The sequence below is a fragment of the Hakea prostrata genome, chromosome 3 (genome assembly GCF_041222555.1).
Source record: "Hakea prostrata isolate BN-2017 chromosome 3, UWA_Hpros_2, whole genome shotgun sequence".
Lineage (NCBI taxonomy): Eukaryota > Viridiplantae > Streptophyta > Magnoliopsida > Proteales > Proteaceae > Hakea > Hakea prostrata.
The window spans coordinates 12,324,103-12,348,462 of record NC_142602.1 but is presented as its reverse complement, the minus strand read 5'-3'; the positions used below and the strand labels follow the sequence as shown (position 1 = coordinate 12,348,462).

The 24,360-nt window shown below is 38.6% G+C and overlaps 4 protein-coding genes across 7 annotated transcripts; 2 read left to right on the top strand and 2 right to left on the bottom strand.

Moving 5' to 3' along the window:
- The first annotated feature begins 1,303 nt into the window (after window positions 1–1,303).
- On the top strand, window positions 1,304–7,165 carry MGT3 (magnesium transporter 3). 4 transcript variants are annotated; one of them, XM_089149016.1, is made up of 8 exons: window positions 1,304–1,397; window positions 1,608–1,822; window positions 2,590–3,293; window positions 4,179–4,249; window positions 5,494–5,622; window positions 5,713–6,051; window positions 6,260–6,307; window positions 6,410–7,165. In XM_089149016.1, exons 3-8 carry the CDS (start codon window positions 2,849–2,851, stop codon window positions 6,632–6,634), a joined length of 1,257 nt encoding a protein of 418 aa, XP_089005142.1. In that variant the 5' UTR covers window positions 1,304–1,397; window positions 1,608–1,822; window positions 2,590–2,848; the 3' UTR covers window positions 6,635–7,165. The 4 variants fall into 4 exon arrangements, with proteins under 4 accessions (XP_089005142.1, XP_089005143.1, XP_089005141.1 ...); XM_089149017.1 differs by having other exon boundaries at window positions 1,304–1,482; XM_089149015.1 differs by having other exon boundaries at window positions 1,304–1,507.
- Window positions 7,166–7,430: 265 nt separating this feature from the next.
- PS2 (Presenilin-2) lies at window positions 7,431–11,535 on the bottom strand. The gene is made up of 2 exons (XM_089149013.1): window positions 8,279–11,535; window positions 7,431–8,181 (listed from the first exon to the last, which is right to left on the bottom strand). Exon 1 carries the CDS (start codon window positions 11,371–11,373, stop codon window positions 10,117–10,119), a length of 1,257 nt encoding a protein of 418 aa, XP_089005139.1. The 5' UTR covers window positions 11,374–11,535; the 3' UTR covers window positions 7,431–8,181; window positions 8,279–10,116.
- Window positions 11,536–13,471: 1,936 nt separating this feature from the next.
- LOC149020805 (uncharacterized) lies at window positions 13,472–16,454 on the top strand. Its single transcript, XM_089149012.1, has 5 exons — window positions 13,472–13,540; window positions 14,315–14,459; window positions 14,548–14,616; window positions 15,046–15,152; window positions 15,524–16,454. The coding sequence occupies exons 2-5, from the start codon at window positions 14,324–14,326 to the stop codon at window positions 16,115–16,117; spliced, it is 906 nt and encodes a 301-aa protein (XP_089005138.1). The 5' UTR covers window positions 13,472–13,540; window positions 14,315–14,323; the 3' UTR covers window positions 16,118–16,454.
- LOC149020804 (uncharacterized) lies at window positions 16,307–24,013 on the bottom strand. The gene is made up of 4 exons (XM_089149011.1): window positions 23,477–24,013; window positions 22,100–23,284; window positions 20,397–20,818; window positions 16,307–18,108 (listed from the first exon to the last, which is right to left on the bottom strand). Exons 2-4 carry the CDS (start codon window positions 23,043–23,045, stop codon window positions 17,317–17,319), a joined length of 2,160 nt encoding a protein of 719 aa, XP_089005137.1. The 5' UTR covers window positions 23,046–23,284; window positions 23,477–24,013; the 3' UTR covers window positions 16,307–17,316.
- Window positions 24,014–24,360: the final 347 nt, after the last annotated feature.

Sequence of the window (24,360 nt, the reverse complement as noted above, 5' to 3'; positions counted from 1 at the left end):
AAGAGTCAGATTTAGAATACAGCTTGTTTATTAAAAATTAATCATAATAAAAAAATAAAATAAAAAGAACACCAAAAGTTGAATGAGATCTCCGTATCTCAGGCATGTATGAAAAATAACAAATGGTGGAGATTCAAAACACAGATTGCCAAGAAGAGTCTGGATCTGCGACCTCTGATGGCTTTTCCACCCCAAAATACAGGGGGCAGGGGTGGGTGATGGGAATTTTTTTTTTCTTTTTTGTTAATATTTTTCAGCTGAAGGGTCCACCGATTTTGTGGTGGTAAAACCATCTGTGCTTGACAGGGATGATGATCCGGATTCTGCCAAGAAAGGCTAGAAGGCTAGGTTGGGTTTTTCGAAAAGAAAATAGTAATAATTATAAACCATGTGAGATTTAGACATTTGGACTCTTACATGTTTGTTAGGAAATGACAAAACGTGTGCGGTTTGTTTTCTTATTTTCTAAAAGATTATTTTGGAAGGGTCTTTCGGTTAGGTGAGTAGCGAACTGGCCAAATATTAATGAAGCTTGGGTGGTGCAACGAGGTGTAATGATGTCCAATATAATCGTTTGGAATCATAATTCATTCTATCAAATAAATCATTCAACTCAATTACATTCTTAGAATAGATTTTTCATATTTTTATATATATATAATTTAAATATATCATTAAGAAGAGGTTTTTTTTAATAAGATCATTAACAAGAATTGAATTCAAGATCTTTAAAAGGGACAGTCATTGTCAAGTAAGCAATGGTCTTGATTATTAAAAAATTTGAAATCGTATTTGGTATGTATTTTAAGAATATTCTTAATATAGATTTCTATATTAAATTTTTTTTTTAAATGATGATTTTTTTATATATTGGGGGTTAGAAGAATTACATAATACACTAGTGGCCTTAGAAGATTCAAACTCTGACTTCCTATTCGAAAGTGATAGTTTTTTATCAATTGAGCCATGAGTTTGGATTGTTTCTCTCAACGAGGTCGGAGGTCTGAGGTCCGACAGCTGTTAACCATGAATTACAAAGATTTCCATACGATCAAGATAATAGAATTTTTTTTTTTTTCTTATTTTTACTTGTGGGCCATAATTTATGGTTGTCCACATTGCTGAGCCACACCCTTAGGGTTACATGACTACATCCTTGTTTGTCTTAATAGTGTAGTGTGTACTTGGCATAGCTCTCCAAGGGCGAACGGCTGTGATCTCTTTGTCCTTTTTTTTTTTTTTTCATCAGAGTTATCACATGTAATGTTGTCACCAAATTCCATTTCTAGAGCAGCATGAAAATTAACAAAACACAAGGATTCCTATCAGTAGTCTCTCATCTCATCTCACTCCACAGAGAAGCTGCCGCGTAAGTACAGGAAAGACCGAACGTAAAGGTAAACCTGGAGGGAAGGCAAGAAGCTTCATCATTGCTGCCCTTTTCCGGTCAATTGATTATTGATAGCCCCATTGCTTCGTCATGTATTTTTCAGAACTAGTCCCACAAGTTTGAACCGTAACTCTAATAACCGTTGTTCATTTTCCAACAAAAACCTCTAATAACCGCTGTTCTTGATTTTAGATCGGATTGGATTTCTGGATTTCAGGTGGTGAACAAGGAAAGTATCCATAGATTCTTCCACGGAGTCCTCTGGACGATTTTTTCCCTTGGTAACTCTGCAGAACCTCTTCATGTCGCCGCCTTCTTCTCTTAATCACATTCTCACTGGCGAGGAAACCCGTGACTCTTCACTGCCCCACATCTTATCTTCTCCGTTACGTTAAATCTGAATTCAGAGTCCAGCTGAGGACTGGTGACTTGGTGAGGTTTCTTTTTGTTTTTCCCTCTTCTAAATTGGTGTTCATACGCCTCTTCTTACTTGTTTGCTTATATTGTCTTAAAGGAATTCCATTTTATGGTTTCTGCGAATTCTATTTATAGTATATATATTGACGGACTTCTGGATTTGGGTCTTGAAATTCCTTTACTGTTTCATTAATGCATAATGATTCTCTTGTTCATATTGAATTCCTAATTTTATCTGGGCAAAAATTCCCTTGATCTCGCAGTGAAGAAAAACCCATCATTATTAAAACATCCATTTTTGTATGTTATGAATCTGAAAAGTCGATTCATGCCTTCGTTGAATAAGAGGTTTAAAAATTAATTGATGGTTGCGGGTGATATATAAGTCAAGAGATAGACCAGTGACGATTAAGATTAAGACTCGATGTGGGTTTTTTTTGTTTTGTTTTGGGGACCGGGGCGGGTGGTGGTGGTGGGTTGTTTGGGGAGTGGTGAATGTCTTCTTTGCGTTAAGAACATGTACATGGGGTTTTATAAATTCCGTCTCTAAGCCGAAGAAATGGCTGGTTGTCAGGATTTTGCCATAACTTGAAGAGAGTTACTGATTGAGATTATAGGTCAAGGACATAGCATTTGAAGTATTATTAAATTTGCTTATGTCAATGTAAAAGGGGTTCGTTGGACCAGATTGATATCTTTATTTGGTTTGTTTGAGAATGTCTGCCAACATTATTAGATTGTTCTAATTGCTTTCTACCGTAATTGATGGCTGTGATTTTCAGGTTCTGCTCTAATTTGTTGATTATGTAGAAGGTCATTCACTAGGGTTCTATTGTTGGGCCGGTTAGCTTTGTTTCATAACCTCCTAAGTGCTTCAACATTATATGTGTGGAGCAGTATATGGGAGGTTCAAGGTTGTGTGAGCTGTAAATCTGAGTAATTGGATTCTGTTTGGATCAACTTGCATCCACTAGAGCTTATCTGGACTTGAATGTATCACGAAGCAGCATGGTTGCACTTTAAAAAGGAAAATAGAGTCCAATGGGAGACCGACTAAGTTCATTGGCTCCTTCCTTTCTACAAGAACCTGTTTCTTCTCAGGATAGTGCAACACTTGTCAGAAATGGGCCCATGAATCCTCCTCCCTTTCAGGGTTTTGGTTATCCAGGCATCAAAAAGAGAGGCCATGGAAGTCGTTCATGGATAAGGATAGATCACAATGGAAACTCAAAGATTCTGGACCTTGATAAGGCCACCCTAATGAGACGTTGTTCACTGCCTTCAAGAGATCTACGGCTTTTGGATCCTTTATTCATTTATCCTTCAACAATATTAGGTCGTGAAAAGGCAATTGTTGTCAGTCTCGAACAAATTAGATGCATAATCACAGCTGATGAAGTTATCCTGATGAATTCCTTGGACAGTTCTGTTGTGCAATATGAGTTGGAACTCTGCAAACGCCTTGAGATAAACAAAGATCAAAATGGTAAGTTTACCACTTCCATCTTCCTTATTAGTTTTGAATATTCACAAGTGGATTTAATCAACAAAAGATTACCAATCTGTTTAATGTTTTCAGAAGGCTGCAGTCATAAAGTCTTAACTAGTAAATTAAAAAGGTCTTGCCAAGCATTTGGACTTAGTCTGGAATTTATATGCACCTTTTGTTCTTCCCCGATCAATGTGGAACCTAAAGAAAATAATTTAACTAAGCCTTCCCTTGACAACCCCCTCTTGAAAACCCTAACACATAACTAAGCCTCCCCTTAACAACCTCCCTTTTGAAAACCCTAACATAGGACTAAGCCTCCCCTTAACAACTCCCTTTTGAAAACCCTAACATAGGACTAAGTCTCCCCTTAACAACCCCCCTTTTGAAAACCCTAAGAAATAACTAAGCCTCCCCCCTCTTTTAAAACCCCGACACATAAAAAACCTCCCCTGAAAACCCTAACATGTTCAAACTAGGTTAGGTGAATGACTACTTAATCACCATGCACTTGGTGGGAGGGTCTGTGGTGCTTGGGTAGTCATTCACCTAACCTAGGTAGAATTGTGCTATGATTCTTAATAAAAATGGAGTATTTTCCTCTTTCTTGCAATCCATTTCCTTTGTTTATAAAATTTTCATTTTATTCTTTACCTGTTTCTTATCAAATTGATTTTATAATGCAGTTTATTCGAACAAGACACAAAGAATTTTTCATTTTAGTTTAAAACCTTTTTATGGAGTCAAGTTTGTAAATATAGCCAATATGGACTTGACTTTTCAATTTTACCATGAGACCAACTATGATTACAATTTTCTCTTAATGTAGATGATAGTCCATGAAAAGCTTACATCTTGTACTGATCTGTTGATTCAATTTAGATGATCTGCCTTTCGAATTCAGGGCACTGGAGCTGGCTTTGGAGCTGACGTGCATGTCTCTTGATACACAGGTGGGTAATAACCCCCAGCCTCACAGTCCCAGAGACTCAAATCCTGAGATATTCTGTACTGTGGTATAGATGCCAAACTACCTAGTTCCGTAAAAGCATAGATCCACATTTGTCAATCTAGATTGATATTTCTAAAGGCTGTGTTGGGTTCCCACCTGCGGTGTATGTCCTCATTTTTTATTCCTGTTACGTTAAATGCATAAGGTGATGCTCTTCTGTATTTCCTGTTACGTTCTCAAGGAGTAGGGAGATGCACCCCCCCCCCCCTTCTTCAAAGAGAGAGAGAGGGAGAGAAAGGCGGGAGGGGAAACCAGCCTCCAACCCATCCAATCCAATGAAAAGAGTTTATTTTATGTATTGATAATAATCGACCAGCTCATGTCATTTTTCTTCATACAACAATCAATCTTTATGAAGCCTGTATCCACTCCAGTGCTCTGCAATACCTTAGTGGAACCTTTTCATTACAGAAGATGATGAGATGTAGTGCTACTGCTCATTTGAAATGGAAATCATGTTTGAAAAAATTAAGGAATTACTATTCATCATTTATCACAGAATTTCTGCTACCAGTACAGGTTGCAAGCATATCTTATGAAGAGTTGACATTTCTGCTGCCTTTGAAATCTTTGGTTTCTGCTTTTTCATTTGGATTTTCAGCTACTTAGACTGTTGCTTATGTTAAAAAATTTTCATTTCAAAGCACATTGATTTAGTTGTCTGTAGATTCTGTTCATTTTGTACTTGGAGTGAAATAATATGTTTCCTTTTCTTTATGTATTTAGTGTATTGTGACCGTCATTTGGCCACCTATGGATGTCAATGTCTTCCCGCTCATAGCCATCCCTCTGCCCCCCCCCTTCTCTTACACTCACACACACAGAAAAACGATAAAAAATAAATCTTATGGTACGAATGGTCATTGGTACCCCCTACTATTCCTCTGTACTGAATAGACCATCCAAATACACTGGTCAGGGAATGCTCCCTTGACACTGGATGTATTGAATACTCAGTCCCTTAATAAATTATGATGTGTGTAATGTTAGATAAGACAGACCTTCTTGTTTTGCACTGTGTTTCCATTTCCAAACTATATGCTACAAGTGAATTATGCTTTTCCGCTGAACTCAAAGGGTTGTGACCTTTTGTATGTCCCTGTTACTCCAAATTTGAAAATTAAAGATTTGAAATACCACCATAATTGTAACCCAATATTCTTTGATCATTATTGAGTTCTACAGGCAAAGGAACTGGAATCAGATGTATATCCAGTATTAGATGAGCTCGCATCATCCATCAACACTGTAAAACTAGAATCTGTCCGGAGACTCAAGGGCAATCTTCTTGCATTGACTCACCGAGTTCAGAAGGTATACTACCTGAGCCCTAAGACAGCCTAGTGTTTTCGAAATGCTAATTCTTTCCTTGGCATATTATTTGATTTCATATGGGCATTCCAGGTCCGTAATGAAATAGAGCAGCTCATGGATGATGATGGGGACATGGCTGAGATGTACTTGACTTTGAAGAAAGAGAGAATGGAGGCAAACTCCGCATCTGAACAATATTTCCAGAATAACATTCTAGCTGGTACTGAGACGCTGTCAAAATCTGCACCTGTTTCACCTGTTGGTTCATTAAGTGGGGTTAATAGACTGGAGAAGTCTTTGAGCAGCTCTTTGAGTAAATACGGAAGCCAAATGGGGTCATCTAATGGTGGGGAAAATGTTGTAGAACTTGAAATGTTGCTTGAAGCATATTTTGTTGTTATTGACAACACCTTCAGTACACTTTTTTCGGTAAGACATGATGCTCTACTTTGATTCAAGGAATGACTTGAACCTCTGTACTTGGTAGTGTTCCAAAACTACCATGATGCCACTGCAACTGTTTTCTGATTTTAAACTGAACCGTCATCTATTCAGTTTAATTGACTGGGATAGAATAATTGCTAATTCTGTGGCTTTTATTTTTTGCTGAAATTTTCACTGTTGGTGGTGTTTGCAGCTGAAAGAATATATAGATGATACTGAAGATTTTATCAACATTAAACTGGTGAGAACTGATGGAAGCATCACCATTCCATCTATGTTGTAGAAGTGGTTGACATATGTTAAATAAACTGATGCTTTCTCTGTATTCTCTGGGTTTAACCAGGGAAACGTCCAGAACCAGCTAATAAAGTTTGAGTTGCTCCTGACAGCAGCTACTTTTGTCACTGCAATTTTTGCAGTCGTGACCGGAGTTTTTGGGATGAACTTCCAACCTGACATCTTCAATTACCCATCTGCTTTCAACTGGGTCTTGATTATAACTGGAATTGCTTGTGGGATCATATACATATCTTTCTTATTGTATTTTAAATACAAGAGAGTATTGTAAACACATCTTTCTGAGTATAGTTGCATTTTTTTAAGGCTATTTTTGAAGAAAATGAGCATACGCATCCCTCTTACCACAGCTAGTATTTATCCAGATTTTTAGATCTAACCATTGGAACAAATTCAAATTCTTTAGTGTCCTAGCCCAATTGTCTTCTTTAGTCTGGAATTTAGTTTCTGAGAAAAGAAACCGTTTTTGATTCTCTTTTTGAGTTTTCAAGAGTGATCCGATAATGAGTATTGTCTGCTCTGTTCTCATATTAACATGATAATAATTGAGAATCGACATTTCTTTGATGGTCCTATAAAAATCCTGATCTAAGATTCAACAATGCAGGCACCAAAATTCAACTACTACTTACTTCCTACTCCAGCCAATTTTTGCCATCTCCTGGTGCATATACGAGTTTTCTTGATGTGTTTGAATTCTAGGGTGACTTGCGAACTTGACAGTTCACGCTTGTACGAGTCGTTCGACGTTCAAATTCCATTGTGGCTTGCAAATTCGCCTTAGGTTTTTACTTGTAGGTTGCAACTGAAGCCTGAAATTGTGATAGGTTTCAACATGTAGCCATCATGTTGTAAGTTGTAACCACGTTTGGCATGGATTTTCAGAAATGTTTTCTGAACCAAGAATGCTTTCGAGGAACGCATACCTATCGCATACTTAATATCCTAAGTAGTTGAAAACTTGAGATATAGATTGAAGTTCATCTGAAACAACAAACATTAACCACGAGGGTTAAGTCACAGAGAGTCAGAGACCCTTGGAGGCTTGGGTGATGGCAGGGGTGGTGGTTCTCAACAGGGTAGTGGAACCTGTAATAAATATCAATGCTTCCAGAAAATGAATCCACCCAAAAAGAATGATGCCTTCCTAATTCCACCTGAAATTGATGTTACAACGAAAATATAAGGCATGGCCCTGTACAAGGATAACACACACTACATACAAAAGAACTGCTGAATGGAATATTGAAGTCTTCACAGGCTGGGTAAGTACAAAGCTGAAATAACTTCTCCACCAAGAGAAAAATGTCAATGGCACTGGCGACCAAGTTGGTTGGCCCTTTTTCTATGGAAAAGAGCTTAGATTCTCCTTGGGCTGTAGAGGTCTCTTGTGATAAACTATGTATTTGTGCTCTCCCTGTATACCACGGTATCGCTAACTCAAATTTCAAACACAACTATTATATGAATGATTAAGACAACTAACAGCTATGAACCACTGGAGAGATCGATGTTCCATCAAAACAAAAGCGGATCCAAACCCCCCATGGAGGTCCATGCTTGTGAATCCCTTCTCATCAGGTACCAAGAATGTGACTGCTCCAACTTTTTTGGCAACAGCCATACTGGCAGCATACCGACACTACGCCTCATGCTAAGCCAGCACTGTAATAAAGTATCCACAAAAGCAACCTGGAATTTGGGTTGCTACCACCAATTTTCAAGAGATGATGGAGATAATTGTCACATCAGACCTGAACCAAGAGAGGATGCAAGATGCTATCTTTCACTGTTGCTTTAAAGCTACCCATTATTTAGCTGCAAGAAGCATGGGTTGACACCGGACATCAAATCTTTAGGAGAAAGCAGAGTCGTGCAAAAGGAAAAAGACTTAAGTTGCAGCATGAGAGTTTACATTTACAAAAGTTGAAACACCAACACAGTGACCACATCATAGGTTGTTTCGCCTCCAAGCATACATAAGCAAAAGCAATCATGATATATCTGACATAAATTGTGTAGCAAAAACCAGTGACTGCAGTGCAAAAGCATATCAAAAGTTGATTTGGTTCATACTTTGCCAAGGATGCATCAGGAAGAGAAATCAAGCACTCACTCCAGCCTGACATTTTTTGCCAATGAAAGTAATTACATTCATGGAACTGAATTCAGTAACATAAACAAAACAATCACTGTACTTGCAGACTCTAATATGATCAGAAAGAAAGAGAAGTATATTCTCAGGATGATGTAGATACAGAGAAATGACCAAAATTAATGCTCTAAATGATGAATATAATGTGTATCCACATTACTTTCAATTTCCATTTCTTATTTTTAACCTCCGTCCCCATTTATCTTCTCCTTATTTGTTTTTCTTTTTTGATTTTCCTGATTTCCTTACTTTGTTTTGAGAGGAATGGAGGATCCATGTAGCCACCCATTTAGTTGGCATAACATGAATTGCTGTAGTGGCATGGTTGTACAAACATGCAAACCAATTTGCAAATCCACACCAGCCCTGACAAAAAATTTTGAAAGAGAGGGTTACTTGCTCTCTCTGATACACAATCCCTGATTACTTATACTCTTGAGTAAACAATCTCTGACTATTTTATGGTTCAAAATAAATTCAAATTAGATATGTGAAGTGTCTCTGGTTGGCTAAGCTATTCAGCAGATTGCATTGAGGATCTTTCAGAAGAATGATTTTCTTCACAAGTTGATCACGAAAAGGGGCTATGGTATTCAACCACCTGCATATTCACTTTTTTCTACAGCTGTACTTCCATAAAAGTGAAATTTTTGTTAAAAAATTAAGCCATACTTGTTTAAATGGTTCCAACTTCTGTTACTCACAGTCCATGGTACTAGATGGAAGATGCAATAAAAATATTCAGGGGCTTGAACGCCATAAAAAAGGCTGCAGCAGACACAGAATAACTTCAGAACTCAGCAACACACATCTGTAGTGGAGGTAACAGGATTGGTGCTTTATATTCAATTGATCTCCTTAAATGGTGAAAATAGCATAATTTAACTGGAGACAAGACCCCTGACACATAACATGATGCTTACAAGTATCTGCGGCATTTTCTTGTGCTGGAGAGCAGCTTAACATCACTAAACCATCTCACATACTCACATAGAGGTCAGTAAATAGTTTGATATGAGAAAAGATTACTGAAAGAACTTCTGCTAATTGAGATGACACGAGACTTAGATGGTATCTTAATCTTTAAGACATAGAAGTGGCAAATATCTTTGCAGGCAGGAAGGCAGCAGTCCTGTTTAGGATGATAACACCAATATGTACTACAGAAAAACAAAACTGATAAGCTCATAATAACCAACATTTTCTATCCCTGCAATGCAATTCTTTCTGCTTGAGTTTTGATGCATTCACTCATCAGCTAGTTTTTCTATTCTTCTGTCACAGCCACCAACAGAATCATCAAAGATGTTCTTTTTATGCCTGAGACCATTTTTAAATTCTTCAAAGTTTATAAGAGGAACCATGGCCATAGATACGGAACAAAATGCATAAGTGATCATTCCAGGAACCAGTCCTAAGCACATTTCATAGATGCACGAATCAATGTGTTTTCCAAGTAGTGGGATCAATAAAAGCATATAAGAACATCAATTTCTCTGAGGAAATATCAATTAATGAAGTGAAATAAATCAGCAAACATACAGAGACACACCGATAACTGAACCCCTTGCCAGAAATTAGAAGGGGAATTGTTCAATCTAGAACATTATGAGGTGAATTGAACATTGTACAACAAAAGCTTCAAGCAGCATACAAGTCAAGAAGTAGAACACTACACCTAACAGTATTGACACTGGAAGAGCAGGCAAGGCCTTTTGGTAAAGTGCTAGAAGCATTAGAGTAATGCCAAGACCAGCTATGATTGCAAGATAACAGGCATAAACTGTCATGAGATCATACATTGCTGCCCTACCAACTAAGACGCTGTAAAAGATAAAATCTCCCAGACCCAGCTTGATTGCACCCGAAGAAGCCAAGCCAATTCCCTCCAGGTGCAAATTTTCACTTGCATTAGCTTCTTGGCCATCTCGTGTACTCTGCAATGGAGGAGAAATCAAAGGCACTGCAAGCTCAGAAACCAACTCTGGACGTTGACCATCTTCAGTCATAAGCAACCTAGTCTCATTTTGGGCATTGAAGGACTCGGAATTCAAATTTTCAGCTGAACCAGAATCAGCACTCCTCCTTACCCTCCACAACCGCCTTCGCCTCAGCGCTGATTCATCATGGGTCACAGGCCTGGCTTCATAAACCAAAGCTGGGATATCTTCATCTCTTTCTATGGCAAGCTCAACCAAAAGCCTCAAAGGACCTCCAGGCAACAAAACAGCTGCAAGGTCATACAAAGCCATAGCCACCAAAAGAACCCAAGTAGTCCATTCAGGTAAGAGGGTGAACCAATATGCAACCAACATCCCAATAATCACCAGGTACCCTTGGTTCATCAGAATCGGCATGTTTGACATTAAAACAGACATTCCCCCAACAACAGTGAAGTTGAAAAGAATTATCAAAAATGTTATACAATCAATAGGGAAACTGAACTTTTCGATCAAGAATATAGCGACTTCACCGCCCAAGAATCCCAAAACAATAAAAGAAGAGAAAGCCATGTAGAATTTGAGGAACTTAATGCACCTCAAGTAGAAGAGTAAGACCAGAACGAATGTTGTTACCGTAACAATGGCTACGAAAACGAGGGAATTCAAGACGGCACCTTTGATTTTGTCCCAAATTGAATCAGAAGGGTCTTCGTTGTAAGCCATGGTGGCCATGCTCGTGAAAGACGACGAAGAATCGGAGGTGTCGGAGTTGAGGGTCGCGACCAGGAGAACTACTAAGACCATACAAATTGATACAGGGGTCACGATTCTGATGATTTCTTCTCCAATCGATTCGAGAATACTTGGGGGTTTCTGATTTTGAGCCATTGGTGATGGAATTTCTTCGGACATCTGATGGGTTTGGAGTTTTGGATTTGAAATAGAGAAAATCTAAGTGGGATTGTAAAGTGGAAGCGCTGTTCTATTGTTGATTGATCGTCAGTGATGAATCGAATCTAACCCCAAACAACGACTGGTTTGGTCTGCTGCTCTTCGGCATCTGCGTAAATAATAAATGAGAACTCTCTTTCAGTCGCGAACTCGCGATTTCTTAACTCAATAGCCATAAATCGGTGAGTTGCATCTCTCATATCCGAGCCGCATGTTTGCCTACATTGGCATCATCTTCTATGGGGGCAATACGTCCGAAGAAATTCTTGGAATTGAATCTCCGTCTCTTTGCACCTTCTCCTTTATTCTCGTTTTCACGTCTAAAGCCCATAGCCACTGTGATTAGACCACTACATTCTTACATTTGTAAATCCTAATATATTTATTTTCTCTTTTATTTCAGGAGATGGGAATAGTTTGGTCCATTCTCTAGCCGGAAGGTCCTATCCATTACAAGCCTTACATGTTAACTATTATCCACCTCTTGGATTCAGTCCTTATGTAATTCAAATTCGTGATTACCCTTCGAAATGAAACTAGTTTTACCGAGAAAGAAAAAAAGATGTCCTAATCCCCTCTCTTCAAAATAATGGGACACGCTTATTATTACTTTACTTGATAAAATTATGGTGGGGTATCAATGATTTGGTTTGAGGCGGTTTTAGTTTAGGCTTAACAGTTTTGAGCTGAAAATACCAAAGCCCAAACATGAACTTTTGCACAATAGCGATTTCAATTTCATGCAGTTTCAATAAGTTGAATAAGAGCTTGGTTATTTAATATTCATCACTCTATTCTATCTATGAAGGCTAGGAACCTAACTTAACCCAACCGGTTGGCATGGTTAGACAAATAGGGTGGAGGAGTAGAATCGACATTTATTGCCCTTAGTAGTATAAGATAACATTATTTTAATACTTCTCCACTATACATTAAGAGAGAGATTCAATTAAAAACACTGGCAAGATGGTGGTAGGACATTAAAGTAGTATTGAGGATAGATGTACAAATATGAAGAAGAACATAAGTAAAGCACATATTCACAGCAACCATGAATTTATTATGATTTTGGCAAAATGCCTGTAAAACCTTATCACTCGCACACTTTACAAAATACCTTATTTGCTTGCTTTACTTAGATTATCCCCAAATACAATATCCATAAGGGAACTCAAAACTTAAATCCTCATATAATTAAAATCTCCATACACCTATAAATTTCCTAAAAGAAAGAAGGGAGAAACAGAAGAAGAAGAAGAATATCGGAATTCTACCCTATGCAAGTAATTGACGTAAATTCTTGTGTTAATCACTAAGTACAATTATAATTAAAAGTCAAACTCTACTTATATGGACTCTCAGAATACAAGATATGATATGAAAATCAGAATGAAACTCTAATTATATGGACCTGTAAAATACAAGGACCTCAAGAACCCAATCTCTCCCCTGCAATGATGCCCCGCCCATCCCTCAAAACCCCTCTCCGAAATGAAGACCAAAGCACGGCCCCGCTCTTACATACGTCAACACTTGCCCTTCACTCTGTAACTTCCCTTCCTTTCTCTGTTTAGTAAGGAGCCTTTGTAGTAGCTCCAGTAGGTACAGATATTCATTCGATTGATAGGTACCAAAGTGAATAGAATCTTGTCGAGGGAAGAAGGGGAAAGGCTAGAGGGGCTTGAGGGATGGGCGGGGCGCTCAAACCCAAAAGTTGGAGAATTGGATTCAAGGAGTTCACAATCCATGTGGAAAAATCGACACAAAATCATTGCCATACAACTCCTTAGTCGTCTTGAATTCATAAATATCCTTTTAGGTGCGTTTACTTCCAAAATTACCCTATTATTATTCCATATGATTGGCTATTAGTAAGGGCAAACTTGTCCGGTGCCAGTATCCGGATTCCCATCCTTAAACGGAATAATCTAGAACTAAAAATATCTACAACGGCGTCCTTCAATCCAACGTTCCGGAAAGCCGGTGCCTTTGAACGGTCCAGATTTATTGAAAAAATATAATAAATATCCACCCTCTATTTAGTGGTAAACCCTCTCTTCTCAAAACCTAGAATTTCCATTGAGGGTTTTAGGAGAAAAAGCAGCAGCTCTCGAAGAACCTCCTGAAGGTATGTTCGGATTTCGTCTTGTACGTCTATTCTTCAATCATTTGATGACCTTATATCTTCAATTCATCTTCTGTTTTAGTTATTGTTTCACTTATTTCTGGTTCATTGTCATCTGGGACTTATCTCTCTGGTTCATTGTCATCTGGGTTTGGTAGTTCTCACGATTTCGCTGTTATTGAAATTTTGGGCGTAGTTCTCACGTAGTCTTTACATTTAAAAACTAGCTGTTTGATATACCTTATGTTGTCCTTTTGATGATGTCTAATGATCTTATGCTTATGCAAAAGATCGATTCTCGTATAGCTTTATCGTCGGTTGACAGAGATCTCCGACGGATGATTGGGTTTTGATGATAGCGGTTATTGTTAATCTTTATATGATATCCGATCTTAGTGTTCCTTATGCTGTTGACCTCTATTATAAGAGTTGCTACGGTTTCCTTTACTTTCGTAATTCTCTGTTTCAAGTACTGTCGTTCTTGTGGTTCAGTAATTAAGAGGAGAAAAAGGTTCTTAATGCGCAACGAGGATTTGGTGGTTTTGATGCGATGATTTTTGTGCGAAACCATGGTTTCACTGTGATTGTGTTCATCTGGTTCTGGGTCGAATAATTTTTTATTCTCTAGATAATTTTGGTGGTGAATAGTAGTGCCATATTTGTGCATTCGTCTTTCTATATCTATTGTTGCATTGAAGTCTCTATTATGTGGTTTCAAAGTAAGACAACACTGTTTGTGAAAAAAGAATAACCATTTGCGTCGGTGTTCTTGGCTAGGTTCTGACAATGGCTTTCATCAGCAAAATGGGGAACATACTTAGACAGACTGTCAGCGGACGTGTTAGTTCTGAATTATCGGCTTCAAATCCTTCTATTTTCCAAGCCATAAGATGCATGTCATCTTCAAAACTCTTTGTTGGAGGTGCTATAAGTCTTACTTTCTGGTTATATATGTAGTAACTTTCTCATGATCTTTATTTTCTGATATATTAGATTTTCATTGCCTCCAGGTATTTCATATACTACTGATGATCAAAGTTTGAGAGATGCCTTTGCTGCTTATGGGGAGGTCATCGAAGGTGCCTTTCTTCTAACCATTCCTCTTATTTTTATTGCATAGGGATGTTTATATTTGGTCATTAGCTCTCGCCGGTGGTATTCATCTAATCTAGCAGAATCATGCCAATCAGAGCTCTTAACTAATCAATCCCCTGTTTATTTCAACCCTGCATCCCAAGAGGAGACATTTGGTCCTGTTTTTTCTGATTCCCCCGAACACCCCTCCCCACCCAAAAAAAAAAGAGGAAAAAAAAAAGAAGAAGAAACTCACTCTGTCCCATACGTTGACTGTTTGTGGTGAGGCTTAATCAATCATAAAACTGTAAAGATGTTTAAGAGGTGCAAATGTGCAGCTGAAGGAAATGTCCATTCAAATGTTGTTTCGAAAATTATGGATCTGTCACTTTCCCATTTGCATTTGATTATGTTGAGTGTGATAATTTATGCAGCAAGAGTAATCATGGACCGTGAAACGGGCAGATCTCGAGGCTTTGGCTTTGTTAGTTACACATCAAGTGAGGAAGCTTCAAGTGCCATTCAGGCTTTGGATGGGCAGGTAACCCTAGTTCTTGTTTTATCTTTCAGTTTTTTCATCTTAGTTTTTCATTTTGTGAACTGCGATGTGGAAGATGCAACATTGGATGTTGCATATTGAACTGCATAAGAGAATGTGCGGTACATGTTACACTTTTATGCGTGGTGCATATTACACATACAGTGTACCAATTTCTTTATGTGTCTAATAAAAATAAGGGAATGAAAAAATTGGATGTAAATTGTCTGGCATATTTGCTTGACAAAAAACTACATCTCCAGTACAGTAGGCCTCAATTTGCCCCTGATTTATGATTTATGATCTATTATTTATTGTGGAAGAAGTGGACTTGGCTTTAAGAAGTTGATCAACTGATGCTGTCTCTTCAACAGGATCTTCATGGCCGAAGGGTGAGAGTGAACTATGCAACAGATAGGACAGGAGGATTCCGCAGTGGTGGTGGTGGCTATGGTGGTGGTGGAGGTGGCTACGGTGGTGGTGGCTATGGTGGTGGTGGAGGCAGCTATGGTGGTGGCGGCTATGGTAGTGGCGGTGGAGGCTATGGTGCTGGTGGCGCTGCTGATAACAGCTATGGCAGCGGTGGTATGAGCAACTATGGTGGTTCTGGAGGCAGTGGTTTTGGTGGTGGTGGCAGTTATGGCAGTGGTGGTGGCTACGGTGGTGGTAGTGCCTTTGGTGGGGGAGATGTTGCTGGGGATGGCAGCACTACTGGCACTGGAACTTATGGTGTTGCAGGTGGTGGTGGTGGTGGTGCTGTTGGTGGGAATGATAATTATGCTGGTGGAGCTACAGGTTTTGGTGGTGACGGTGGCTTTGCATCTAGCTCTTTTGGTGGTAGCACTACTGATGCGGGTTTTGGTGGTGATCAGTTCGGTAGTTTTCAAGACAAATCTAAAGGCTTGGATGATCCAGAAGGAATGGACAATGATGATGAGCCTGAAGATTATGCTGACAAGAGGGGCTGATCGATCAATCCCGCAACTCTTCTGCCACCACTTAACACCAATGGGAAATATATCTTGTAGAGATTTAAGCGAATTGATAAGAATAGCAGAGACGACAAATTGATGGAACGTGGGGACTGGCTCTGCTTCAGATATGAACTTTGTTTTTGGTTTTTCGTCATCGTTTGCACTAATTTGTCTTCTATTCTCTTCTATGTTTTTTTTCTCTCCTATCCTTTCTCTTTTTGTTTCCCCTTTTTCTTTTTTGTCTTTTTGTTTTTAATTTATGAAAGGAACCTCGGGTTAGAACCATATGAAATCTAGAGCAATTAATAGTGGTGGCTAACGTGTTCTGTAATCGTGATTGGTGTTTAGTAATTGTCCATTTCATTTCTTCTGTTTAGCTATCGGAGATATTGGATACTGTGGTAACGGACAACTTGGAAAAGCTGTACCTTTGTTAAACTAAATATCTTTGCAGATTTGGTTCGATAAGCGTTCCTTATATGTAGCATCGTGATTACTACTGTATATTGGTTCAGTTTTGGTTTATTGACTCAATCAACACAAGCCAAAGTGTAATGTGTTTCGAGTTTCATGCTTGACATCCCCTGTTGTAGCTGAAATTGTTTTTGAGTCTGTATTACCTACCACTTAAGGAATAATAAGAGGACTTTCTCCACCGTGAAAGCAGAAAGGTTTATGATAAAGTGATAGTGTATGACTTAGAACAACATTGGTATCTCACTACTTCCACTTGTTTAGGTGACGGCTGTCTGAGAATAGTCCTCATAAAGCTGATCTGATATAACACACTCCTCTGCCCACTACTGGATGTTCTTATGGGGCTGTTCCATTCCTTACCACAACCCAAATAACATGCAAGTGATTGATTGTATATTTAGGCCGCGAAGTCGCTGATATCACACCCATTATAAGATAAGATGTTTCAACTCTTAACTTCACAATGAGTTCCCTCTTTCAGTGCACTGCCATTATGGCTTCAACATGATTCTTTATTGAAGCTCTGGATTTCCTCCACAAACAAATGATTTGATAGTTGGGGTGGTAGTTACAAAATTTACCTGGAAAATGTTTCCAGCAGGAGAAATAGATACTGAATTTAACCGACCGACCAACCCTTTCTCGTTTTCTTGACAGTCAAGTCAATAAATTTTCTATCCAAAATCAATTTTCTTCACCAACTACTTTTTCTCTTTCTATTCCATTGAGAAGAGCATCTTCTGAACATTAAATACAGCAGGAGACCCTTGCTTACTTTTCTCTAAAATCTTCTTAATTAATAGCTTTCCCATTTCATCTTCTTCTTCGCTATCACCAAGCTCACTTGATCCTTGACTTTTCGAAACCCTCTCTTCCCAAGACCTGATTTTATCATCAATCAGACTTCTTGATTGTCTTTTGTCAGTGATCCTATCGGTTGCCAGATACCTATTCTGTGCACTTTGGCTTTGATACCAGAACTCACCCGGATTCAATCGATGCAATCTTTCTCCACAGAGATCAGCATTGTTGCTTACTGTGTTTGGTGGGCTCTGTTCTTCAGGTTCAGTCACGCTCAAGAATACATCGTAAGCTTCATTATATGCATCTAGTGCATCCCCTGACAAATTCAGAACCAGGGGCCTGGGTATGGTATTGCTTTCATCCCTCATAGTTGGACTAACATGAGTAGTTGATGATTCTATTTCACTGCTTGAGAAGCCCCTTTGGGAGTTAACCCCTTCTGATTCCAGTTGGTGCATCCGTTGTTGACTTTGTTGGAGTGCTGTCTCAAGTTCCATGATGCGTTCCTCCAGTCTTTCCTCAATTACTTTATGAAGACGCAAGCTGAGCTCTCGAGGTGAGACTGCATAATTTGCGGTGGGGATGGGATTGGTGGATGTGCCACTTGCATTTTGGTCTGAATCATCTAGCCCACTGGTCCCTTTGTTGACCGTATCTACTCTCAGTTCTTGCTGAATAATGTCAGCATCAAAATCAGGATCAAGCTGCAAACAAATGCCTGAGCTATCAGATTTGATGAAACAGAGATTTAAGCAAAAAGTAGGTTACCCAAACACACGTAAGTATAAATCTGTTTTGCTTGGTACAAGAAAGTAAAAGAAGTTGAAGAAATTGTTAAATTAGTCTCTTATTCACAATAAACATGTTTCAAGAGAACGAAGATCAGTGGATAATTACTGAAAACAGAAGCCAAAATTTCATCCCCTCTATGCTTGGTGATTAATCTCATGCAGGAGGAGATTTCAATGTATTGCAAAGCAATACATATCTTGAGAAGTCCCTCCATTATGTAGTTAAATCCATTACTTATAAGTTTGCTGAATAATCCATCATTTAGACTACCAGCAGGTTTAAATGATTGTGTCACCTTCGTAGATATCACAGTTCTGTTTCCAGAATTGTTGCAATTTAGGAATTCAAAAAATTAACTGGATCCTTTAGGAGATATCCCAGTTCCATTTCCAGATTATTGCATTTCAGGAATTCAAAAAGCTTAGCGAACAGAGAACAGAAAAATCAACCATTTTTGTTGGTCTCTGTTCTACATTGGATTTTGATGATGATGATGACTAGGAAATCTAGGTGTTCATGGTAATTGGAATTAGGTTTATTTCCTATCTGAGATGATTCCGGACCTACCCTTTGTTCCTTCTCTCAAATCCCTATGCTCAATGCCATTCCTTTCTTGATAAAAATAATCCTGTTATAATGAGAGGCCAATAATATGTATATAATATGTAGGTACAGATTCAATATGTGGCACTATTCTAGTATGCGTTTAATCAATAGCAGAAACATCTTGATCACTTGTCCATTAGAATTAATGGCTTAGTTTGGGGCAGCACAGGTACTCTCGGTCATGACTTGGATACCAGTTTAACAGATTCAATCCAACACCATAATAATTTTCTGAATCCTACCTTCTACTGGATCCTAGAAGTGCACAACCAGAGGAACAAAGTCTATGATGCCATACCTCTCAAACCAAGAATATTGTCAAACCCCATATTGCTAATAATACTCTCCCCAAGTGCAACTCCTCAAAATTTGACTCCAATCCAATGGTTGGATAGGAGGATACAGGAAGGCAACCAGAATGGTGACTATGGTTCTAAATTTAGAAGCCAGGTAGTATATTCCTATCAACACAGAAAATCATCATCAAACCAACAAAATACTCCCTCCTACTCATACTAGTAAGAATCTTCTTAATTCAACAGCCAGATTCTTCATTTCAGCATCAACATAGAATTAGTAACTCGGGAGCAGAATTAGTATTTACCTGCAACTCACTAACCATAGGTCAGATAAGGTAAATACTTAATACTAAGGTCGCTAGCTGCATATCTTACTTCAGAAGTCCCATAATTTTCAAAACAATCCCATGCTAAGATGATGGAATATCCGTAGCTTGAGATAGTATACCAGAGAGACTAAAAAATGACAACCGCATTGATACTTCAATGCAACAAAACTTCAGAAACAAATGGTACAGCAGCACTTCCCTTAAAGTGTTAAAGCGTACTCATAGATAACCACAGAACTGCAGGCACATCATTGGAAAACTGAAAGAATATGGAGGAGTAGAGGGTAGAATGGTTGGGCCTCTCACTCATCCTCACCAGCTTCCCACACTTCCCTAACTTCCCACCAAGGTAGTAAACTGTTTCTCAAAGACCTGCTGCATCTCACAAAGCACTGGACGAAACCATAATTTTCTACTTCATAATATTCCAGGGGCTAACAGAGCACTTTCTTTATTTATAACCATAGGGTACAAGTGCACCAATAGCTAACCTTTTTGTGTAGGAGTTAGGAATATAGAATCTTTAGAACCTTCAAAAATAGTAATAATCAAGAAGACTAACAAAATTTGACAAGAAGAATTGGCCCATGCCCATCACAGTAGCAAACTAAGGGATAATAACCCTACCATAGGGCCCTGAAATTCAGTTACCCGAAGCCAAGCTAGGTTCATTTGGAGATTTAAAAAAAACTAAACCAACAGGTCATCATCTCTTCAAGTTGGAACTCTACATGAGCAATGCTTGACATATCCCTTTTTGTAGGTACAGCTGAATTTTTTTTAAATTACTTAACTCATCCTTATCCCAACTAAATGAGGTTGGCTACAGCAATCTTTATTCTCCAATGAACTATGTTTGAAGTCATACTTGCATTAATGTATAGTATGATGATAATGAATAAATACTTAAATAAATCTGCATACTTGTTATGAAGAAGAAAGTTCAGAATAAAAATGAAAGCTTACCTCCAAAAGACCAGAAAATGTTTTCTGCGAGCACATGTTCAGCTCCAACCTCTCAAGTTCAGCCTCAAGCTCTGCTTCAATTTTACTCATTATCTCTGACTTCTCATTTTCCTTTTGATTATATAGTTCTTTGCCATTACAATTCATTGATTCTTTGATTTCCTGTTGGGGAGGAAAGGGGACTGGAGGCTGCTGATGAATGGAAAAACGATTATTTCCTCGGGATTCATAACTCTCATTAGCTAGCTCCTTCACAGTCAGTGAATCTTTCATCTCAAGCTCTTCTTGTAGATCTTGAACCAAGTTCTCTCTCTGCTTTAAAAACTCATTTAACCTGTCCACTTCTCTTCTGTTTGCGATAACAGTAGATGCAACACCAACAGCAACTCCAATGCAGAATAGAAGCATTTCATTTGGTGAGCCTGATGGTATTTGCATTGTCAGAGTGACAATTACTAAATAAACTATGGAAGGATCATATCTTTTATAGCATTTGACTCAAAAAGCAAGACATAAAAAATCTGTAAATCATTAACAAGTTCTTAGAGTTTATCAAGAAGCTAACATGAATATAGATAATCCAAATATTTTTGTCTGAACAAATAACTACTTAAATATTGAAGTCCAATATCCATGATATTCAGGTTCTACATGTCCAATGACATATGCATGCAACCTACTCTTTGATCTAGATTGGAAAAATGAATGGGCACATAGTTTCATGTAAGACATTCTAGGGAGGAAGCTAATCAGTAATCATGCTAGGGAACCAAAAGCAACTTGTTTTCAGGAAACAACTTGGTAATGCAGTTTGGTCGAAGGATGATTCACACAAATTATTTGGGGAAAAAATTAAGGCAACGAGGAAGGAAAATGGGGAGAAAAAAAATAATGATTAAGAATTCAGAAGAGAAAAGAGAGAAGAAAATAGCAAAGAAAGGCTTTGATCTGGCTGGGAAGACACAAGAAAAAAAGAACTTAGATGTCTTTTATGCCATAGAAAAGGGGAAGCCAAATGGGACAACAAAAAGAGGTTTTGTCAAAATTAAGAAGGAAAATCAAATACAACATAGAAATAATTTGGCATTTCCTGAATGCACTTTCAAAAACTCACTTCTTGTATCCCAAGGATTCACCCCTCCAACCTACCCTTCCCTCTCGGGGCTAGCTTCATCCTCCAATGACAATCACTAAACATTGTATTAACCATAAAGTGCAGCATCATATAGTTTGTTTACCCCAAAAAGAAAAAAACTATACCATCTGGAAATTGTCCCACATAACTCAAAATTCACGGTTACTAACAGGAAAGCACTGATGTCTTTAGCTCCAAAATACTGATAATGTTCCACAAAACAGATCATCTGCCTGCCAAAAAGAATGGCTAACACTACTGGGCACTTCCTTTTGACTTTGAACACATGTAGTCCTTAAGGTATCCAAACATGAGAATCATTTTGACATACAAGCCCGTAAAGAGTATAGGAGTCCTAATCAAACAATAATTGAGCTTTATCTGTTAAGCCATGCTGCCACATTCATTTTCCTCAGATATAACATTGTCCAGAGAAAGTTGCTGCCAGATAGAAGATGGTTGATTTGTTTTCCTTTGCAAGTTGATTTCTAGAAATAAAAGTTCCTTGAAGCAAATAGAAAAGAGATAAGTAATATGCTAAAGTAAGATTATCAGGAGGGAATACCACCTTGTGACTGGAAATTTTTTGAAGAGGTTCTCACACTGGAAGAGCTTGATCTTCCAAGGTCACAGTTTTCTCTACTTTGGTTCTGTCTCTTAGAGAGTCCTGCAGAAGCAATTTCTGGAAGTGGTGGAATCCCCAACAGTATCTCCCTATTTGCATATGCTTCAGCTCCTTGCTGCACCATATTTTCTACATTTTCAAACTTTACTCCACAGATTTCACCATTTGCTCTGCTGATTATTTGTTTTCCATCGGTTACTAACAAAGGCCTCAGGCTTGGGGCTTTAGCGGATGCATGTCGAGTAAGTACATGTTCATCCATCTCAACATGATCCTTGCACAACTGAGCAATGGCACAGCTTTCCATAGAGCTTAGAGGTTTAATAGAATAACACCCATGAGGCCGCCGACTTATAAGAGAAGTTTTCCTTCTATCTTGCCTGTGATATATATGTTTCTCTCTAGTAGAAGGTTCAGATAACGAAAAATCCTTGGACTCATCACAAACTTCACCCGTGGCTTCAATTCTATCTACTTGATGATTATTCATTCCAGGGAATCCTGGAGGCAAAGATGATAAGGAGAGTATGTTGTAATCCTCATACACCCGCAAATTCACTGAAGCTTCATCACTAAACCCACCACCAGTAAAAGCCATTTTTGATGCTGAAGCACCAGCTGAGCCGTTTGCTTCTGAGAATCTCAGTCCCGAGTTAGATGAAACATCTTCTCTAGCAGAATCTCCACTCGAAGTAGCATTTTCTTCTAATTGCCTCCCAGACAATCTTTGGAAGGGGCATGCTCGCTCTCGAAGCTGTTGCAGCAAAGACTGGAGCTCGGATTTATCATGCTTTGAGCCTCCGGATAAGCCCTCACTTTCGCTCTCCCTCGACAGGTATTTCGCTAGATATCCAGCACCCGCAGCTGCTGCAACAACCCACAAGTCCATTTTCACGCTTCCTTCCGCAGAAAAGAAAATCTTCTTCACTCCAATTCTTAATGAATTTTCTCTTTCTGTTTCCGATTTCCAATGAAAGAATCCCACAAACTATACCTCATTAATCTAAAAGTAAGGCGAAGAACCCCTCATGAAAGAGTGCCCCCCATATTCTGAAAAAGAAGAACTACGAAGTGAAGGCATACCAAAGCGGAACGCCGGTACATTAAAAATCCCAGCTTTCCTGGAAACTGTAACCATGAACCAATCAAACCCAATTCCAATAATGAAACAAACTACAGACCCAATAGGAAACCAGATAACAAGAACCCAAAAGGCCAAAAAAATTGAAAGTGACCACCACCTGCAAACCCTTCAATTGAAACAATCCATTTGGCCACAAAGAAAAACATCTGCAAACAGAAGAGAAGGGAACATCTTACTTTTCTCATTCCCACATGAAAAAGGTTCTCCTTTTCCAGTTTCCCCTTTTTCCCTCATCCAAATCCACGCTGTGAGGTGGGAAACTAAACCTCTGTCGACATTGCAGGCCAATAGCGGAGATTGAAAACATCGAAAGAACAATACCCGTTGCTGTATTATCCACACTACTAAGAAAAAGCTAAAACAGAAGGTCAAAACTAAAAATCCACCACCATAGCTTGGTGTTTTCTGCGTGCTGTAATCTCTAAAATGACGAAAAGGAAAGAATTTGGTACGACTTCTTACCAAACCTATAAAAATTCCCTTTGAGGGTTTAACTCAGCGTTTGATGGAGGAGTTGGAATTAAATTTGAAGAAGAAATGTATTTTAATAGGGTCTCTCTAAAATTAAAATGGGGTAAAAGAGACCATTTGGAAGGTAATCCAACCGAGTTATGGAGCACACAGCACACAGGTATCTCGATGTTTAGGGATTTGCTTTTCCATTTTGGTGATCTTCAATCAATATCGCCATTTTAAGACAAAAGTAGACAACTAAGCACCGGAAACAAAGAATTTGTCGTTGACACTTTAGACGGTGAAGGTGACTTCACAGCCACCAAAATTGATATCGGATTGGCCGAACCGGGCGATTCGCATTTCTGCTCTAATGGTTGTCGGAATTAGGTCAGTGTACTCAAATTGGGTATACAATTTTACGAGTATCAAAGAGGTATCGGTCAATTCCGAAACGAATACCGATACTGTTACTCATCGTACGTTATATCCTTGTGATACCATCGGTTTGGTGGCAGAATCGTATCAATCAACCGATATGATATGAATTGCAATGTTTCAAAGACCGGTCCATTTCTGATTAGCCACCGGATTATGGTCCAATTTA

Excerpts from the sequence above, each read along its gene's own strand:
- MGT3 (XM_089149016.1), top strand. The coding sequence starts at position 2,849 with ATGGGAGACCGACTAAGTTCATTGGCTCCTTCCTTTCTACAAGAACCT. Across the intron at positions 3,294-4,178 it reads GATAAACAAAGATCAAAATG|ATGATCTGCCTTTCGAATTC; the intron begins GTAAGTTTACCA and ends GATTCAATTTAG. Across the intron at positions 4,250-5,493 it reads GCATGTCTCTTGATACACAG|GCAAAGGAACTGGAATCAGA; the intron begins GTGGGTAATAAC and ends TGAGTTCTACAG.
- PS2 (XM_089149013.1), bottom strand. The coding sequence starts at position 11,373 with ATGTCCGAAGAAATTCCATCACCAATGGCTCAAAATCAGAAACCCCCA.
- LOC149020805 (XM_089149012.1), top strand. The coding sequence starts at position 14,324 with ATGGCTTTCATCAGCAAAATGGGGAACATACTTAGACAGACTGTCAGC. Across the intron at positions 14,460-14,547 it reads TTCAAAACTCTTTGTTGGAG|GTATTTCATATACTACTGAT; the intron begins GTGCTATAAGTC and ends CATTGCCTCCAG. Across the intron at positions 15,153-15,523 it reads TTCAGGCTTTGGATGGGCAG|GATCTTCATGGCCGAAGGGT; the intron begins GTAACCCTAGTT and ends TCTCTTCAACAG.
- LOC149020804 (XM_089149011.1), bottom strand. The coding sequence starts at position 23,045 with ATGGACTTGTGGGTTGTTGCAGCAGCTGCGGGTGCTGGATATCTAGCG. Across the intron at positions 20,819-22,099 it reads AAAAAATTTCCAGTCACAAG|GCTCACCAAATGAAATGCTT; the intron begins GTGGTATTCCCT and ends AAATACCATCAG. Across the intron at positions 18,109-20,396 it reads CATTTTCTGGTCTTTTGGAG|CTTGATCCTGATTTTGATGC; the intron begins GTAAGCTTTCAT and ends ATTTGTTTGCAG.